General features: G+C 41.2%; 2 protein-coding genes across 7 annotated transcripts in view; both read right to left on the bottom strand.

Moving 5' to 3' along the window:
* The window catches only part of STON2 (stonin 2), a 68,060-nt gene extending 49,665 nt beyond the window's left edge, over positions 1-18,395 (bottom strand). For 2 of the 6 annotated variants that reach the window (XM_030950505.1, XM_030950510.1), the window contains exons 1-3: positions 18,339-18,395; positions 3,288-3,497; positions 2,595-2,843 (exon numbers count right to left, since the gene is read on the bottom strand). In XM_030950505.1, the coding sequence (XP_030806365.1) occupies positions 2,595-2,843; positions 3,288-3,375 (337 nt within the window). In that variant the 5' untranslated portion in view covers positions 3,376-3,497; positions 18,339-18,395. Of the gene's footprint in view, positions 1-2,594; positions 2,844-3,287; positions 3,498-17,797 lie in introns of all 6 variants that reach the window. The other 4 variants (XM_030950506.1, XM_030950508.1, XM_030950507.1 and 1 more) reach the window with 4 other exon arrangements.
* Positions 17,858-18,454, bottom strand: LOC115904558 (translation initiation factor IF-2-like). Its single transcript, XM_030950050.1, has one exon. The coding sequence runs from the start codon at positions 18,452-18,454 to the stop codon at positions 17,858-17,860; it is 597 nt and encodes a 198-aa protein (XP_030805910.1).
* Between the last annotated feature and the right edge of the window lie 1,987 nt (positions 18,455-20,441).

Raw genomic sequence — 20,441 nt, forward strand, 5'->3', positions numbered from 1 at the left:
CATTCCAACTGTATTTAAATTGCTATTTTTTTGGACTCTGAGCATTTTGAGAGAAATACTTGCTTTTGGGGAAACCTGCGCCAAAATACTGTAGCCCCAATGTACAGCATCTCTCTCTCTCTGAGGATCCATCCTCTTTGCTCTCATGGCACTCTGGAAATCCCACTTTGCAAGCCCTTTTCAAAATGTGTTTCCAGGCAGCCTGGCCATCAGCCTGGGTAATTATCTGGTCAGCTGAGCAGCTGCTCAAGCACAGACAGACAGACAGACGATTTCCTAACAGCGCTGGAGCCCTGACAGGACCGCGACCGGGGGTGCTGACCCTCCAGGACGTTGCTCTTCACAGCTGCCTGCACAGGAAACAGATTTCAAACGTGGCCATCCTTCTCACACCAATCCTTCTGTTTGCACTTAGCCTTTATACTCCTCCCTCCCCCGGCTGGGTATTTGCTATTGTTCCTATGCAGAGTGTTTGCTACTGGAAATGAGTAATTGCTGTCATCTCGGGCTTTCCACTCCGGGTGTCAGTGCGAAGCCCATAGAATTAAATCGTGATCTGCACAATAATGGAGAACAACTAGGCTGGAGTTTATCCTACCTCTTGCTGTCAAATGTCCCTCAAAGTAAAGGGCCAGAAACAAAGACCTGTCACTTGTGCTTCCCTTTAGAGGCTGTCAGCTGCACTGGTCTGGCCCTTTATCATACAGGGTCCAGAAAAGGAGTGGGATTAGCTCATAAGTAAGGATTTTAAAATATCCTTAGGAAACACTTCCTTAGGGTTCCTATATAGTTCATAGAATAATAGTTTCCCATGCAAGAATTACATGGAGTACATCCTGGTCTGACTGTTAGGGGAACCACCCTCCTCCATGAATCTCAGTCAGATGCCAAAGTCAGTGTGTAAATATCCTCCCTCAGTGACACGGATCACAAAGGCCAGGCCTCTAAATGGGCACAAATGAATGTCTCCTTCAAAACTGCAATGCTTTTGGAAAGTCTACTCTACTCTCCTCATCTGGATGTCCTAGACCTCTGCCTACAGACTAGTGTCCCCTGTGACTGAAAACACACACCAACAGGCAGTAATCTGCTAATCATATACCTTATGACCAGGCCATATCCCTCCAAGAGTAGGACATCAAGTAATATACCATAAAATTTGGTTTATGGAAGTCTTTTTCTTATGATTAGCTTTATTAAAGTTGAGCAAAGATTTTTAATTTTTGCTTAAGAAGGTGCATTTACAGGTTTTTCAGTTAACAAGGATATAACAACATTAGGAAGGAAGTACCAAGTCAGAGCAACCAACAGCCCCATTTGAAAAAGTACGTGGCTGTGTGAGTAAGCATAAGGATCACATAAGCGTGAAACTAGAGAGAGAGGTAGAGCATCTCAGTTTTACATATTTACACTTCATGGGTGCTCTTCCTTCTCTTTACATCACAAGGATAAATAAGTATTTACAACTAAGAACCAACAAATAAATATAAAGAAGGTCAGATAAATCTCATTTAGAAGAGATTCTAAAGGTTCCCCTACTTCTACAAAAGGTCTACTCTCTCAAAAGGACTAGTCTGTAGCACTCATCAAAATAGCAGATGGAAAACCAGATGGGGTTTATCCAAAACCCAATCCAAAGCTGACAATCCAAGTTTTCTGAGAGAAGTCTTATTCATGTGTTACAGGGAATATCTTATATATCAGGGAATATCTCTACTCAGTGAGCAGATGAAAGCTATAACTCTTTAAACTGCTTTAATAAATAGCAGTCATAAAGTGGAATTAATAAGAGAGAATCTCAACTGAAACTTGAAAAAGTAAACTGTTGTTTTCTTGGGCAATTACTCCACAACCTCCTGCAAGGAAGGACAGAAGTCTGTTGATGCAGAAAAGCTAGAAGCTTATATAGCCACATCAGTTACCATGAGCTGATGAGGCAAGGCAGGGGATTTGCATGCATGTTTAAAACATATCAGAAAGAACTGCGATATTTGAAGAAAAGTGCATGCAGTGCTGGAATTAAGGTAAATATCTGTTGTCTTTGTAATTCTCCAGCTGCTAAATCACAAGACATCAGGAAGTATCACAAGACAGCAGGAAGTACTGATGAGCACTGGCACATTAGTTGCTGGTATCAATGAACTGCTGGCAAAAAGCGTATGGGAACTAAGATCAGGTAAAAGCTAGGATCACAGAGGTGATCACCATTCTTTGAGTTCCAGATTACAAAGGCAAATATGGCTCAGACTTTTTTAATGGCTTTTCATACCTCTATGTAAGAAATGTCACTGCTGAAAACACCTCTATGCTCATTCCCCATGAATGCATTTTGGTAATCTCCAAGACTTAGTCAAGACACAGGTGGAGTGAGTCACAAAAGGCTTTCATTTTCTTTACAAAAAGAAAATATTTCTTGTTCAATCCAGAAGGATAGTGTGAGCCCTTTTTGAAACTCTGATAACATTAATTGTGTTAAAATACAGTACAAACTACTCAAACCTTTGAGAAGCCAAAGAGCAAGGCAAAAATCCTGTATGCTGTCATTGTACTTTGTTATCTTACTGGAACAGACCTTCTCATTGGTTTTGCCTCACCTGTTTGTGGGTGGGTTGATGAAGCACTGGTCCATGGTGCATCTTCAAACTGAACCCAAGCACTGATGGATGATGACAGATCAGTGCTGGGAGACACATGGTTACCAGAATCCACCTTGGGCTGCTGAGCTGCCTCCTCCAGCTCTGAGCAGAAAAGGTCTTGAAATCCTCCATTTGGAGGATTGTGGTTCTCTTCTGAGGATGTGTCGGTGGAATTAAAACATTTCACCGGAGGAGCCTCAGTGCTACCTAAAATAGAGGTAACATAGAAAGGTTTCCAGGATTGGCCATTATTTCATTGTTTTTTATTGAAATATCTAAAATTTGCCATTAAATGTAGGACATTTTCCTTCACCTAATGCAGTTTTTGGATTAACACTGGGCAGTCTTGCACTTGATTTTAATAGGTGAGGTGTCTTCCATGGCTGGTTGGATACTGTCTTGAATTTTGAAGCACAGAACCAAAACCTGTAGTAGATCTACATCACACAAGGCAAGTAATTTGCCTTTTTGGCCCAAATTCTCCTATTACATAGGGGTAGCAGGAGATAATTCAATCTCTGCACAAACTGCTTCCACTTAGAAGGCAAGCTCTCCCATATATATCACATATATATGCTAGATTTATGCCAGTAGTTGGTCTAAATCAAACAAGGAAGTCTCACCAGTTCCAGAGAAAATCAGAGAGCTTACCTCGTGGGGGCACAGGGAGGAGCAGCTCATCAGTGAAGGACACCCACTCGGACTGGTGGGAGGCAATGACACTTGTCAGAGATGTCATATTCGCAGCAGGTCACTCATCTTCACTCAGGGATCAGAAGGAGGAGGAAGCAGAATGGGTGAGGTACAGTGAAGATGAGCCAATAGAGGGAAACACCTCCTTTGCACTTCTTTTCAACTGCTCTTAAGACAAGAAAGTAGATGATTTCTTTTAGAAAATTAAATGGGAGGAACTAGTGCCACCATTTTTTATAATATAAAATCCTAAATCAATTTATGTACCACAGTCACAGTACTGTCAAAGCCACCTTTGAGACAGGAATGTCACCTGTGTTTAGAGGAGGATTACGCTTGAGCAACTCCTTCATATAAAGCAACTGAGGGTCCTGAGACATCTTCATGTTAAAACAGTCCATCACCAAAACCAATGTTTTAGTCCTTACTTAAAGAGCCTCTCATAATCCCAGCAACAGCAGATGAGGAGATTCTCCAGGTTTAGCAAATTTTGATTATGATGTAACTTAATCCCCACTCCAAGCTGTCAGCATGTCTTTGCCCACCTTGCTGCTTACAATGTCTAATCCCTCTGCAGAGCAAACAATAAATTGTACGTTTCATTATCAATAACATTTATGAAGCTGATTCTGGAATGAGGATGAGTGGCCAATGACTCTTATCATGGTCTGGGTATAGAGAGCTGCCCTGTCATCTAGATGCACTTTCCACTCTGCTGCTTGACTGGAACTTTACATTTTAATTTTAAAAACCATTTTAGACCTTGTCCAGAGTTAAGCATGGTTTTGCTGTAGCTCCGCAAATGTTTTCACAGATGTGAAAACTGAATTTAGTAGGCCCTCCAATAGTATGCACCCCACACAGATCTGTGAATCTGCTAGAAGGAATGGAGCACTGGAAAGTGCTCTGGTTGTTAGGCAGTAACTGGGAGAGTCAGGTCCAGGCAGAGACATTCTCTCTGACAGGAAGCCATGACCACCTCAGTTTTGCAAACCACTTCAAAACTCTCAGAAGACTCTTCCTAGGGAAATATGCTAATTCTGTCCCCATTTATCTCAAGAATTGAAGCTCTTGTTGCCATGGTGTTGAAGTACTTGAAAATACTGAAACTCAGACCTATTTGAAAGAGCTTTAAGCAGCGTTTCTTGGCCTCCTGTCTCTCACCTAACTAAAGGGTTTTTCAGGGTGAAACTTCATGTTAGTGCACAAGAACAGATACTTCACCGAGACTTCTCTTTACCCCATATTAACAAAATTTGGGCCTAAAAAGCAGACATATTTAAATGCATTCAATCTTTAAGCATTTCTGAAGGAGACAGATCATCAAATACCTTCCAATATTATTATTCTCCTCAGGGCCACAAAGTCCTTTGTCAGCTGAAGGCAGATCAGCAATCAAGAAAGAGCTGAAAACTTCAAAAGTTTAGAAGTCACAAACCTGCCTGACAACTAGAATTCCTGTCTGAAGATGAATCTTTTTGAGCAGAATAGAATGCAAAATGTACCATTTCCTGCAAACACAAAAAAGGATTCCCAGAGATAATCCTGATGGTTAAGTGCAATCTGCCGTAAGACTGATCCCCTTGCCAGAGACTTTCCAGAGGCTATGAAGCCCTGACCAGTTACCCTGCACATCTTACCCTTGTTACACAACCAATTCCCTCCTGCAAGGAACAGCAGCACTTGAGCCCCTTTTCCTCCACTGCCATGGCAGGACCCCTGTCTCCATGCAGTGTGGGCAGGTACACCTGCCTGCCCTGAATAATATCTATTTTGGATGCTGTTAATAGAAACTACAAAGCTAAACATAGAAGCAAGCTAAGGAAAAAAAAAAAAAGATGTTTAGGGTCATTTGGAGGCCATATAAGGGAAGAAGAGGATGACCTTGGTGTCTTGTTTTCCTCATGTGACCAATTAAGCTGTTTGTTTTGGTCTTGTTTAAATATCTGTAACCAAGTTTTCTTTTCCCAGACAACTGGATACTGACCTGCCCTTTCTCCTGGAAAAGTCCTGACAGAAGCATGAAGTGGCAGGAAATGAAAAAAGAAAACAGTTTACCCTGCACTGTATGCACAGAGACTTCAGTAGAGCTAATTTTAAAATTTCTTTTTCTTTTTAATTTCAAGGGGAAGAAAGATATGAAAGGAGGCAAGAAAATGGACTGTTTCAGCAGTACAGATATGTGGGAGAATTACACCATTATTTTAAGATGGATTTCCTCTAGTACCCTATTGCCCTGTGACAAATATAATTATTAAAATCCATTTAGTACCAGACAGCAAAACTAGCACTTTAAAATGGATAGTAATCATTATAAGCCCAGAAAAGCATCAGAATACTGTGCATTGAGGGTTATACAACTTTCCCATGACGGAATTTTCTAGAGACTTCCCAGTTTGGTAAATAAAAGAGATCGTGTTGACTTATCAGGGTTATCACGCCCTTTAGACAAGCAGCCTGAAAGAGAAGAAAGGCAGTCTGAATAGCTAATAACTTCAAAGATATTCAGAATAGAGGCATTTTGAGGATGCCTATGTTAGGTTAAAAAAAAATATAGAATTTTGCATTCTTTCAACATTCACCAAAGATCCTCAATCCCACCCCTTGACCTAAATGCCTGTACAGAATTATGAATCATGTATAGCTAACACCTGTGCAGACTATGTGGAAAAAATACTTCATCCACAAACTTCACCTCTCATTCACTCTCCCAAATCCTCCTTTGAGAAAGACCTAAGCCCATCCCACTGTGAACCAATGGGCTTCAGCCAGCACAACACCAGTGCCACTGTGCATTCAGTTAACACAATGGTGCTGCAATCTGCAGAACCACTACAGAGGTAAATCTCTCCAGAAGAACCATTTGAATTGTGGGTAACCCTGAATCCTCTCTGTATCAAAGCAGCCAGCTCCACTATTTAAACACTGCAGTGAGCACTCTGCAAGTGAATTTCAGAGTGTTCCTTCCTGTTCTTCAGAAATCTCAAACATCTCTGGCTATTCATAGAGCAATGAATTTTGGAGCCTACTAGGACTAAGAACAAATGGATCCTCTAAACTCTAAGTAAGCTACAATTAAAGCAAAAGTTTATGCTGCACAGGCCAAATAAGAGCAGATGGAAACACATTTCTTGGAACAAGATATTACCAGGCCAGACCAGCAATTTTTTTTTCTCTACACCAACAGGATTGTTTAGATTGTTACTTCTGGATTTGTGTTATTATGTGCACTAAGTGTTTAGTGCTGAACTGGTTAAAAAAAAGTAAGATAATTTATCAGATTTTTGATTAAAAAAAAAGTGAATCAGAAGTTTGTTTGTTTCCTACTATTACACAGTAAATACAATGTTTTACCTACTCACCCCAATGATCCTTACTATCAATTCCAAGGCAGTGACCTGACCATGAGGAAAAAAACCTCTCTAAGAAGCTGCAATTTCTACTTCAGGTATCCCTTTTTCACATTACAGTTTCACAGTGGTGCATGTAAATATGAGTGACAAGTAGGTGACAGTTATTTCCAGGTCTCCAGGAGGTAGAGATCATAGAGCTGGAACAAAACTCTGTGTCTCTTTAGCCCCCTCAGTGTTTTGATTATACAAGCCCTTTTGAAAACTGATGAAGGTTTATTCTAAAATGACAGAACTGCTTTGATAACTAGAAACCTCTTATTTCAAAACTATGTAAATTCACAGACTACAGCCATTCCTTCTTGTGATGTGATTACACATCTGTCCTTTTGTACAACTCCACTCCAGCAACAGATGAAAAGGAATAGCATTGTCCTTCTCCTTTTATCTTGGTAAACCAAAAACATGTATTTGAGAAAGACACACATAATTATCCAGAAGTCTGACACCCAGCACCTTGTACAATGAGCCCTCATTTTAGGGGGGACCTTTACACACTATGTGAGTACAAACACCAACAGTACTAATGTTGGTATGTAGAAATGTTTGTGGCACTATTAATGCTTAGAAGTATCAGAAGTATCTGTAATGCATTTCAGAAGTATCTGTAATTGCATGGTGTTTTTGTAAACATACCATTCCAAGTATTTAATTACTCATGTGTTTGGACAGCAAACTCAGTTTCTCAGTAGATTTCAACTCTGCTGAGAAGAAACAGCTTAGCACAGTTAATAATTTTAAGCACTAAGGTAATTTCTCCAATTGGTTCAAGTTACATCCATGTGATGCAGGCTGCAGTTGGCTTTCTGATCACTACCTAGAGTTACTAGGTTACAGTTATATGGGAAAACAGGAGAAAAAAGTCAGAATAAAAATACTGAGAATGAAATTCAGTTGTTTGCTTTCTTATTTTCCAAATACATCAACAGCAAGCTTGTGCTAAGTGCATAGACTCTATTGCCTTACTGAAAAAAACATTCCTGTAATCCATACAATGATTCTGTTTTTCTTGCTTATACATTCCCTTACAGTCCCAGGAACTGAAACATTAACTGGTTGCAGTGGTTTGCATTTGGTTTTCTAGGAGACCATTGTGGGAAAACAACTAGACAAGCTGTTAAACTTCACTTAGAAGAGAAAAGAAACTAAGCCAAAGGGACAGTAAGAAAAGAAAAGACCCTGACCAGGGCTTTTCTTGTAACAAATAAGCTTCACTCCCACCAGGAAAACCTCAAGGAAAAATAAGTAATTTTATCTTGACCATGTGTTTGGCAAACCTGTACAGATGAAACTATTCTGGTAGCATGAAGTGAGGAATGATTGCTGCCTTGGGCAAATTTCCAAGTGAGAGAGAGCTCATGGCTGTTCCTCTCGGCTTGGCCTGTAAATAAACACTGACCATCAGCAGATCATGAGCAGAATAATAAACAAACTCCAAATTGGAACTCTGCTCTCCAGCATCAAAACCAAGTCCCAAGTACTTCAAGGTGCAACAGCATAAACAAAACACAGTGCAAAACAACAAGAAAAAAACCCCAAAACAAAGAACTTGAGAAACCCAATGAAATAAAGCAAATGGATTTAGATATCATTCTTACTGAAAAAAATCATTTTATCAACCTCTGCCTAAATGCCTGAGGTAAGTTTACCTTATGAATGACCTAGATGATGACAGGAATAAAGTTACATTTGGTTGATTATGGTATTCGTAATATTGACAATATTTTCTCCACATATACAGCTCTGCCAGCTTGTAAATTGCCCTGAGAAAGTCTCCGATAAAACTCTGTCTTAGATCTTAGACCAGTTCTACTTACTCTGATACATGCTTTTATACGAGCTCCATGACTTCAGACGTAGCTTAAAAAACTCAGTCACTACCTGCTGCATGTAACACACACACACAAAAGCAGAACAAACAAAAATTCACAATATGAAAGGAAGAATTAGGGCCCAAAGGGAGGCAAATGGACATGCCTTATGGAACTCCTGCAGCCTCTCTGGGAGAAAGGATGGCTTTTCCCATTATGGATTACCCCTGAGTGAATGGTAACAAGAGCCTGCTGTGTCTGCAGAGCCAGAGCAGATCCCCCTTGTGCCATTACAAGGTAGGTCATTAGCGCTGTCTCCTGGTGATTTGAGACAGAGATGGGGCAAGGTGGAGTGAGGTACTATAAGTGACTAGAGCTATCTGGCACACTGAATAACAGAAAAGCAGACTGGTGGTCTGCCTGAGCCCAGGACCCACTGCAGCCACCCTAATGACTATTCCCAATTATTCCAACAGATACGAAGTGATCTGCCTAAATCCACACTGCAAGTCCATGGCAGAATCAGTGTAAAAGCTGAGGTGACCTGGAATGACCTTATTTTCTCCAGCACAGCCAGCACACATAAAAGCATATGCCACAAACACACATCCCAGCTTTCCTGGAAGCTCACAATTCAGTGACAATAAGAGAGAAGAGTCTGTACAGGATGCATTGGTAAGAAAGTCACAAGCATCTCCCCCAGGAATATTTGCATCAAGGCTAATATCTGGAAGTTCAACGGCTGCTGTTTTCTCTGCACCAAAATCTATCTGCCACAGAAGCTCCTCTGTTTTCCATAAAGAGAAGATATCTAAAATGCTCTCCTGCAGGCAATACCAGCATCTTTAGGCAGTTCAGAAGGCAATCATGTCTCTCCTGCCAAGGCCATGCCTCAGAAATACTTCATGGATTCTGGATGCCTCATAATGAGAGACAGAGATTCAAAGTCTGATGCTGGAGATAAATTGTACAACCTTTTCTATTACTTGTACTCCTAAAAGCGTGAGAATTGTAGAAAGACACTGTAGAAGACCAGCAGTGAAAAACAAAATAGGAATTTTAATGTATTTTAAATTTATTTTCACTATTAGAAGAAATATACAGCAGGCAAAAACCAAAGGAGGATGTGAGACAAAAAGTTTGACAGTGATAGTTCACATCACCAGTAACAGCAGAAAAACAGAAGTTCTGCATCTCAGGACTTTCAGTATAGCTCACTCTGGGTACATGATTCATTGAAAGTTTAACTGAAGCCATGTAATTGCATGGGAACTTGAAGGACAACTTCCCAAACTACCAGCCTTTCAACTCAAACTAGAATCTGAGGCAACAGTCAGAAAAATGCTTCTCTTACCATACAGAGCAACAGTGCAATAAAACTAGACTGGGACAAGATCACAGGGAAGAGGCAATGTGTCAATTTGTTTAGCAGAACATTTGCATCTCTAAAATCTGCACTTTCCCCCCGCCCCAGTCATTATTTTATAAACAGGAGAAAAAAACAGAAGAAAAAACCACTAATTTAAGATTTTTCCTCCCAAAGACTAGAATAGTTCGGGTTTTACTTTGTTCAGCAAAATTCTGTTGGCAATCATAATAGACAACAGGAAATGTAAATGCAGTAAGGGAGGAGAAGTTGCTAACATCCCCTTAGGAAAGGGTGGGTTCAGGGTCCTTACTACTCTTCTTTGTTTTCTCAAGGCCTCCACAGGGCAGAAGTCCAAAGCAGCACCCAGATCCCAGACTTCAACACCTGCCCATTATGCATGTCACAGATTCTTTTCTGCTTCAAGATGGTGAATTTGGAGTGGTCACAACTATTGCGCAACACAATACTATAAAATTGATGCTCCAATCCACAGTATGTGGAGGGAACTGTGTTTAAGGATTTATTTCTTCTTTCAAACCTCAAAAAGTGAGTCATACAAGGAATGTGTGTTTCAAAAGAAAATTCCCACTGAGTGACCTGGTTTGCACATCTGATATTGATGCTTTCATATGTTCTCATTTGAATTCTGCAGCTAGCCAGATGTATTCCATTTACCAAAACCTCCAAAAGCTCCTGTATTTTATTTGCTGTTGTGATGATGATAAAAGTGTTTTTTAAAGTTATTTCACTAACACAAAAAGCACAGTGTTCTATAATTAATCACTGTAGAACCAAATATGCCATCACAGCCTGACATCACTGAAGACAGCCATCAAGAAGTGAACACAGAGCATAAAATCCTATCTGCCTGTCCTTCTTCTGTACTGGGACTAATGACAAAAGAGACAGGGAAGGGAGTAAACTATCATAAGTTTACTGGAATATCATGCTGGATGACGAACACTCTTTCAGAAAACACACAGCCTGGCTTGTATGAAATGCCATCCTGTTGTGACAGATACTAACTTTCCATCACTGCTTATATGCATTGCAACAAATTACTGCATTTCAAATATTCACTGTACAACTCAAAAGCTGATCCTGCTTCCATCAGTAAGGATGGTAATTCCATTGTGGAGTGTTTCACCTGCACAAATGAAACCAGGGCTTTGTTTTCTGATTACAAATAAGTTAAATGCTAGAAGATGGCTAAAAACACCTTCAGTGAAGATGGTGGGTACAATTATTTGCCATCAATCAGTATCAGTTAAACTCTTATTTTGACTAAGCTGGGGGAAAGAAGAAAAAAAGAAAGCCTAAACAAAAAAAAAATCTCCAAGGAAGAAAGAAGTCAAGGCCTCAAACACTAGCCACATTCAAGACAAGGGAGGAACTGAATTCTGTAGAGAGATGCTTCACTGGAGGCTGTATGCCTACAGAGAGGATGGGCATTGATCTGTCTGTGCTGTGAGTATGCACAGAATGGGGGAACAGATTCAGAGTGAGAGAAAAACACAGAATCCAACTGTGCAAGCATCAGGGAGACAAGGACTATTGAGGAAGTGATGCAGCCCTGAATGAAAGCAAAGAAGTTTTCTTGAGCTGAATGTTGGCTCAAAAGCGTGATTAGGAACACTGAACGAGAAAGTCATCTTCTGTTCAAGCCTCCTCTGTATACCCATGTAGCTAACAACTATTTACATATAAATAATTTATCTATAATTGTATTTCTATCTTTTGTAACTTCTAATCTGTATCAGCAGCGCCCTTCCAATGAAGAGTTTAAAAAGGGATTTTTGTTATAAAGGAGATCCTTCTTGATTGTTATAGATAAAGGCAATATTAAAATGTGAAGTTGTCGCCCAGTTTAAGGAAACCCTGCTTGATTATTTAAAGCCAGACAAAAACCAATACTCTGGAGGAGATAGAACAGGGAACAAGCTTGCCCTAGCAGAAAATTCTTTCAATGATCCAACCGGTCTTTCCTCATTTCCAGTGTCTGAAGAGTCAAATGCAACTTAATGTGATGCCAGGACACAGCAGTCCTTCAGGGTAACCCACAAACATCATGTTTGTTGTCACTATTTCAGACAGCCTAAATATAGGTCCATTAGACATGATGGTTCTATTCCTTTAGCATGGCTACTCATGTTTCAAGAGAATGAAAAACAGCCCTAGGGAAAAAAAAAGCTTGTACAAAGATTGAGTTTAAAAGTACCCAGTATTTTATGTAATATTACTAAAAATATATCTGAAGTAGAAACAAAGCTCCTGACAAGTCAAGTTCATACACATTACAAAAAGAGTTTGTTTGCAATGGTACTGTCTAATGTATTTGGGCCTAATTGTATTTGTTTAGTTGTCAAAACATAAGAAGGTTTTGAACTTTTGAACAAAACATAGAAAGTCAAAACATAAGCACAGTATACTAGCATGATGTAGAACAGAGGGTATGAGAAAATCTTTCACTTTTTGTTATTTGGTTTTGGTTTTATTGAGGTTTTAGGCTGTTTTGTTTTTACTAACACACACTAATAAGTGGTAGTCTATGGTAGCACCCTGATGATAGTGCCTGTGAGACAGCAGGCAACCTTTTGCATTCCAAAAGAGGAATCCAAGACACGCGCCCATCTATCTAGGTGATATCTTTTAAGTGATGCAGAGGTACATGGGGTGAGTGATGCAGGCCCCTCTTGCATATGGAGGCAGCAAGGCACTCATATTTTATTACACTCAGTGTTTTGCTGAGGAAGCTGCAACAGGGAGACAATGCAAGTCTGATACCAACTGCAGGAAGGAGGACTGGTTGCAACTCATGCTAAAAGGCAGCAAATAATTAATACCAACATTATTGCGTGGCTTCCATGAGATCATCTTTTAATGGTCAGCTCCAAGCACATTCACATCAATAGCCTGGACTGGATACAGGGGGAATCTGCAAACTTTTCTGGGAAAAAAGAGTTGAATGCCGGTGTCAAGCTCTGAGCCTGCATGTAGTATGGTAAACTAATATAGCTGCCTCCATTCAGAGAGACTGGACAATTCAATTGCAGAGGTCAGAGATGCGTTATTTAGGAGAGGAAAGCCCAGATCTGCCCAAATCTATTCCACCTCAGTTTTATCCTCTTCAGTGACATTTGAGATTCCAGCAGTGAATGCCCCCAAAGTAATCCATGCACCGATCAACTGAGCATTCCTCATGCTAAACTCATGTACTGGATAATTTAGGATAAATTTGGGAGCATGCACCTGATGCTTCCACCATGTATAGTTTTTATATATAGAATGTAAGCTTTAGCCAGGTAAATACTTGAACTGTGGTCAACTTGAAACAACCTAGCAAGGATCAGAGAGAAAGGAGCATTTCTGTTGGCAAGTTTCTGTCATTAGGAGCAGCTGGCAACTAAACAGTAACTAATCATTAAACTTCATGGGCCAAATTCTTCCTTACAGCTATTCAATTGAAACTGCTCTGTTAGAAAATAAACAGGCCTTGTGCTGCAGACCTTGACCAGCTCTAATTTCAGCTTTGCAGCTAGTAATACTTTTCTCTTCAAAAATGCTTAGTAGATTTTTTTCATGCATTTCCATCACCCACACAACCACACAACCACCATGAAGTTCTGCAAAATAATACCTTCTGTTCACCAGATGCCCCTGACGCAGATAGCAAAATTACTGTATCATATAGCCACCCCTATTTCAAAAGTAAATTGAAGATAATTCTTTCATTTCATTTCACAGCTGGCAAACCCAAGAGCCCACAGAGAGAACTGGTTTCTATAAATATTCACGTCTTTAAATGCCAACTAAAACTTGGCCTAAAAGAGCATAATGAATTAAGAAACAGCTCAGCAAAAAGACATCCTTTCTCTCTAGCTCGCCAGGCAGGTCTGCTGGCCCTTGGACCAGGAGCTCCACTTTGAATCTCAGCTCTGGAGCACACTGGCTGCTCTTTGAATATCAGCATAGTTTTTAATTACTAGAGCACCTCTGTAGGATCCTGAAGCACACTGGTCAGTTCTGCCTTCTGTTTCAAGCTGAAGGAGTTGTGCTGAGACATTAAGTTCAATTTCCTTAATAAAGCAAGATGAATTCCACCTCCTTTAACTCCAGACACCCAGTCAGACATCTGAGATAGTCACCTGATGCTCTGCTTATAGTCAGTAGAAGGAGCACAACATCTCCAGAGGGTCCTTTGCCTGATCTAATGAGGTGAATCCCCTTCCAAGAAGAGTATGGTAACTAACTTAGACTTGCCTGTCTTTTCACACCTAAGGGTGTAAACTTCAAGGAAGTCTTACACACATTTCTAGATGTTTCACTGAAGGTGACTGACAAACCTTAATATATCACTGCTAAAAAATATTTTCAGCATTATGGGAAATACTTCCTGTCAAAAAAGCACCTATTGAAGAATTTTCACAACTGATGAGAGCAAAAGCTCTTTAATTTTATGGTTCTCCTTCAGAAACTGTATCTCTATAGAACTGATGTATAAGAAAGCTATACATTCCCGTAACCTACTTCTTTTAAGATTACTTCCTATTTAAAAAGCACTATTTGTTTCTATGTTTATCTAAGGGACACATTTTTCTAGCACTGATGTCTGCTATTAACTCTTTCAGCATAGTTCTAAAATGTTTATTATTTTTCTTGGATTTTTTTTCTGTCAATATATAATAATGATTATGCTAAATTTAAAAATGGGTTGTCAAGTTGGTCAAAAGACTACATCCTAAGTTTGCACTAGTAAACAACATAAAACCTTACCAGTAGGAGCTGAGTGGTAGAGTGAAATACTTAGCATTAAGGGCACAACTTTCACACTACCTTTTTTGTGGTTTTTACTAACAATTATCTCCAAAATGATCCTGTAAACTGAATTTGCATTAGCACTTGGAGTACATTAAATGAGTTCCTCCTTCTGCTCAGTTTTTGTGCATCTTTTTTTAGATGCAGGTGATCAGGACATTGATTTTAAAAGTGCATTCCTGCTCTAAATAATGTGCTCACGTATTTTCATCTATAGCTTTTTCAGAAAAGAAGAGAAATCTGGAACACTGCTGTGTGTTCCCTGGTATTGTCACAGGACTGTGTCTTTTAAATTTTTTCAATCGCAATTTCTGAAATTTTACTCCCTTTTCAGTTTTGAAAAAAATAGGACCTTCCACACCATTCACCCTATTTGAACACTTAGAAGACAGTGAAAATTGATGGCAGAAGTCAATAGGGGATACATAATCCCTTCCTGGGAAGCAGTCTCACCCACATAAGACACCTGTAGATGGATTTCTGGCCCTGTTTAAGGTCCTGGTAAAGCTTTCACCACCTACAAGGAGCAAAGATTTAATCCCTGAAGTTTCCAGATGTACAAGCTGAGTTGTATGGCTTCTAATTTCCTAGGACTCAAATTCTTGTGGTCATAATTACAGCTACAGTCTTGAAGACAACACATGCTCATACACGACACAAACAATGACAGGCATTCCTTCCTTGAGGTTAACCACTTGTGAAGTTATTACATCCATTAGCAGAGTTCACAATCCTGTAAGAAAACATCTGTCACAAAGGACTCCAAAGAAATGTACTAAGACATCTGAGGACAAAATAATCTGGTTTTGCAGTTGAATACTTTTTTTTTTGGTAATGCAACCAATAGCTCAGATAAACCGGCCAAGAATTGCCTTTTGAAGGTTGTCCTTTCCTAGCTGAGTTTAAGTGATTGTCTTAGTTAAACACAACTTTTAGATGGCAAAGATTATGTTAGAAGACTGCCACCACCACATGAATCCCTATAGTTCTATAGCTTAGTTCCTTATATCTTTTTGGTTTTCCAGCCTCCTAAAATGAAGCTGATGGTGTTGCAAAGGCAGCCTTTAACAGGGCTTCAACAATTCAAAACTGATTCTGTCAGCTTACTTCACAAAGCCTCAGTGCAGTACCTGGGTTAAAAGCTGCATGAAGAAAGGTACTACCAGGAGCCAAGTGTCAGAGCAGAAGAGTCCATAAACCAAGACCTTACAGCTGATGCCACCTTGGAAACTGCCTCACTGACTGGAAAAGTCACTGCTTCAGGGGCAACAGAAGCCTTGCAGAGCAAAACATCTTGAGAGGTTTGTAACACACTTAGATACCACTTGTCATCTTCACTTGCTGATGCCAGACTTGAGATAGCTGAAAATTACAGACTCTGTAAACATGGTGTATTTAGCCCACTCACAATATGGTTGTAACTCACACACAGTGTGGGTTTCCCAACCAGGGAACTGTACCAGCTGCTAGTTCTTCACAAGATAGGTGGCAAGGCAGCACAAACAAGGACTCAACATGGAGAGTTGGCCACTACTGAGATGCAGCTGTTACCTTTTTACCTTGTATCCCTTGGACTGTAATCTAAATCAACCACACAGAGTATTAATTGTGCCACTGGTGTAGTGAGGGATACAAGGAACTCAAGGAAAGCTCTGCAATTAAAGACCAAGGGATGCTGTTCTGTTCTTTATGATAATGGAAGACACAAATTATAAGAGTATACAACTAGTCAGAACTGAGATACACTGCATCATGTGAGAGAAAAAAATATCTGACCCTTTTCTCTTACTGGAAAGTTTAATGGTCACGCTCCTGATGACACTGATATTTTAAAAATAATTTAAAAGCCAAAACTGTAAAAGAGCAGAGATCACGAAAGTTGCCAGCTGTATTCCTACATATAAGGAAATCTGTATGTTAGATCTGCTAGGGAGTTACTGCTACTCACTTTGTACTTTAAAGCATCATAGGCGTATAATGAAAAGCCATTAATAATATATGGAAAAGGTCAAAGATTTACCTGAAAAAAAGCATGACATAAAAAATTAATTCATAGTGAACACTGCTTTAAATTATAATCAATCAAATCTGAAAATTCTTGGAGAAGAGACAACCCAGCCATTAAGAAATGAAGTATTTAGGAAAGTCCAATGTGTTGCATAATTCCGCATAATACATCTCATGGAGATGTGGGAAACTGCTCTTTAAGCTTTTTGGTGATAACACAAACTTTATTAAAATAAACCTGTTTATCTGGACAATATTAAGGCAAAGTCCAGACCTCACTTGTCTGTGTAATGCAAGGTACGTTTCCATCCCCTTGGCAGAGAAAAGAAAAAACAAAAACAGAGTCACATGCCAGAATTAGTGAACACAATCATTTTCCAAGCAACCTGTAGTTTGAAATCTACTTGCCCAGACTAGTAATTTGCAAAATACACATTTCACAGGAGACAAGAATGATTCATATCTGATTCACAAGAAATGTCAATGTTTGCCAAATTTTTGCCTTGACAATCCTAAAAATGCCCTCAAACCAATACTGCAATATTATTCTAAGGATATTTCCCAGCAAAAGGCACAACTAAAGTATGAGAAGACATGAGCTGCAAAGCATCACCCGATCTACTCAAGCAGTTGAGCATTTTTAAAACTTTTGTGTCTCTGGAAACCTGAAGTCTCAAACAGATTAAGCCATAGGAAAGAAAAAATGAGAAAAGTTGAGGCTGATTACAGCAAATTAACCCACAAAACAATTAACAAAAATCAGTAGAGAAAAGTCGACATGCAGCACAGAAAGGATACTTAGCACATGAACTAAACAAATGGGCAGAGAGAAGGCTGTCTGATCGTGTATCAACACAAAAATCCACTTTGCATGGAAATATGTAATTTGAGCATTTTAAACCTACAATTTAACACAGCGTATTCAAACGCGACAACAGAAAGATGAGAGAGAGATTTTTGTTTGCCTTGCAATATCTGAACCGCAGAAAAGCGTTTCAAAAGCAGCACAATTCAGCGGACCCAAGCAAGAAAAAAATCCAAACCATGAGTAATTACACAGAGCAGCTGAGGGGTAGGTGGATACGAGCAGCTTCCCCGCGCTGCTGCTAATGAGCGTTAACCCTTCCGCAGCCGAGGAGCACCGACCCGCTCGCAGGCGCACAGCCGCATATCCCGAGGGCTGCCCGGCACCGGCAGCGTCCGCGGAGAGCGGCCCTGAGGGAGCCCGGCACCGGCAGCGGCCGCGGAGAGCGGCCCTGAGGGAGCCCGGCAGCGAGGGGAACGGGCCCGCTCTCGGTACAGAGGGTCGCGGCCGGGAGCGGTGCCGCGACCCCGGCCGGGGAAAGGGCCGGAGCGCGGAGGGGAACCCCGGGCGGCCCGGCTCCGCAGGCACCGAGGGGCAGGCGGCGGCCCCGGCTCCGCCAGCAGGGGCACCTGCCTTCGCTTTCGGGCTCCTCGGCTCCAGTTTCTGAAGTGTTCCGCCCGCGCCAGCGCTGCCCGCCAGCCCCGAGCCGCAGCCCCCCTTCCCGAGGCTCCGAAGGCGGAGGACGGGGCTCCCCCTGCTCCCCGCGGGTCGCGGCTGCCCGGCCCCACGCACCTACCGCCGGCCGCGCTGCTCCGCGGGCGCTGCGGGCGCTCCCCGGCGCGATCGCCCCAGCCCGGCCCGCCCGCGCCGCCGCCATTGGGCGCTCCCCGGCGGCGGCGGCGCCGCATTGGCCGGGCCCGCCCCGCCCCGCGCGGAGCCGGCCCCAGCCCCGGCCCCGACCCCGCTGCCCGCCCGCCCCGCAGCGCCGGCACCGCGCACAGGTGGCGGCGGAGCGGCCGCCTCGTCCTGCACTCCCGGCATTGATCCCTTCCAAGTTTCTTAGGGCCCGCTTCTAAGTACGATTCAAAGGCAACGGACTCCGCCGTCTCTGATCGCCCACGGGCAAAAATAAATGGCAATGTGCAAATAACAATCGATAATGCAAACAAAATATCCTTCTGCTCGGGGTTATTCAGCGGGCATGCTTAAATACAACGCTATTTATTTGTAACTGGTGAATTCGTGTACACACTTTTAACACCAATTAACAGGCACCTCACTTCTTTTGTTGGACCCTGATGAATTTCGCAGATTATGGATTAGGCAGGTATAAGAAAGTTAATACAATGTCTATTAACCAAATTGTGCTTAAGCTGTTAAACTGTAAGAGTATTAAAAACCTAATAATAGAAATTGTATGGTAATTTTAATCTTATTTCTGCCTTTAAATAGTTCAGAGAGCAATTTGCATATGAAAATGTCTTTATGGAGAAATTAACTTCTAACCCCAGTACCATTCCGAGACTCCAGCTGAAAGGAAGCTTATGCAAAATGAACATGTGCACCAGTAGCCCAAATGTGAGCGCAGATGTGTACATTTGCAGCCATTAGCAGGTTCACAAAACGACTCTGGAGAGCTGAGGGAGTAGCAAGTCACCAAAGAGCTTCCTAGAAAATTGAACCTTGCAAGCTGAGAAATGTTACTGACCATTTGCAATAAACACGATAATAACAGCCTTAATTAGGAATGGCCACTGACTGTAAAAAGAAAAAAAAAGAAAATTGCGGTTTTATTTTTCTCTGGGTGAACTAAAGAGTTTTTAAAAATGCAAAACCACTGGGAAAATCTCAAATGCAAAGTGCAAGATAACCATGGGATTACAACCGATGTTCCACTCAGCAGTTTAGCATGTCTGGTTCACCTGATTGTTTCGATGGGGCTTTTAAAGGGGATTCTGGTGCAGAGCAGTGTGGGGATACACATTAACAGAGAGCACTCGAACCGAAGCCCAAAGCCCCCGTGGCACAAGCCGGGCACACGGCGTGACTCAAAGCACCAACACGAGTGCCAGCTAGAGGCGGCTGGGGGAAAAGAGCACACAGCTCGCACATTCCCAAACGGGACTTGCTGATTCTGTCTTATCCTGCAGTAGAAGATGTTGATTGCCCAGACAAAGCCAGTCATCTGAAAGATGTTTAGTTGAATAATCTGCCCAAATGGGTTTAAACTGGCTGTCAGACTCATTTACATGTGTACAGGGTAAATTCAACAAGGAACATGGATAGTTCTACTCAGGTACAACTGGTGTCTTTGTTTCTTCTCAGGATTGTTTTATGAGCCAAAAGAACTACAGATTAGTTTCCCAATTGTTGCCCTTTATCTTCCCCATCTTTAATAAATCCAGGATCCAGAATTACATTATTGACCTCTGGTTTACTACGAAAGATCCTGGCTAGAAAGAGACTTGAAGGCCATCAATCCTTTCCCTGGTTTTGGTCAAGTTATGAACCCCATTTCTTCTTTTGCCTTTCCCTCCTCTTTGTTTTCTGAAAAACAGTAAAAGCTATTACAGAGTAACTTTTCACAACAGCATTTGAACTTATAGTCACAAAGGCTTGTGACAACTACTAACGCTGTCACAAACAGTCCAACAGTCGCAGTGGTTGCTGTATCTCTCACTGCTAAAGCACAAAGCATGAAATGTCATCAATCAGGCTGTAATCACCAGAAATATATTTTCCATCTTGGCTTTCTTTTCACTCCAGAGCATATTTACGGATAGCCTTTAGATGGTTTAAGGGCTGAGGAAAGGAATGTTTCCTCATTTAAGAAATCATTAAAGGAAAAAGTCTTGCATATAATATATTACTTTTTTTAGCACTTTTTCCTCTTTT

The sequence above is a fragment of the Camarhynchus parvulus genome, chromosome 5 (assembly GCF_901933205.1).
Source record: "Camarhynchus parvulus chromosome 5, STF_HiC, whole genome shotgun sequence".
Classification (NCBI taxonomy): Eukaryota; Metazoa; Chordata; class Aves; order Passeriformes; family Thraupidae; genus Camarhynchus; species Camarhynchus parvulus.

Excerpts from the sequence above, each read along its gene's own strand:
- LOC115904558 (XM_030950050.1), bottom strand. The coding sequence starts at position 18,454 with ATGCGGCGCCGCCGCCGCCGGGGAGCGCCCAATGGCGGCGGCGCGGGC.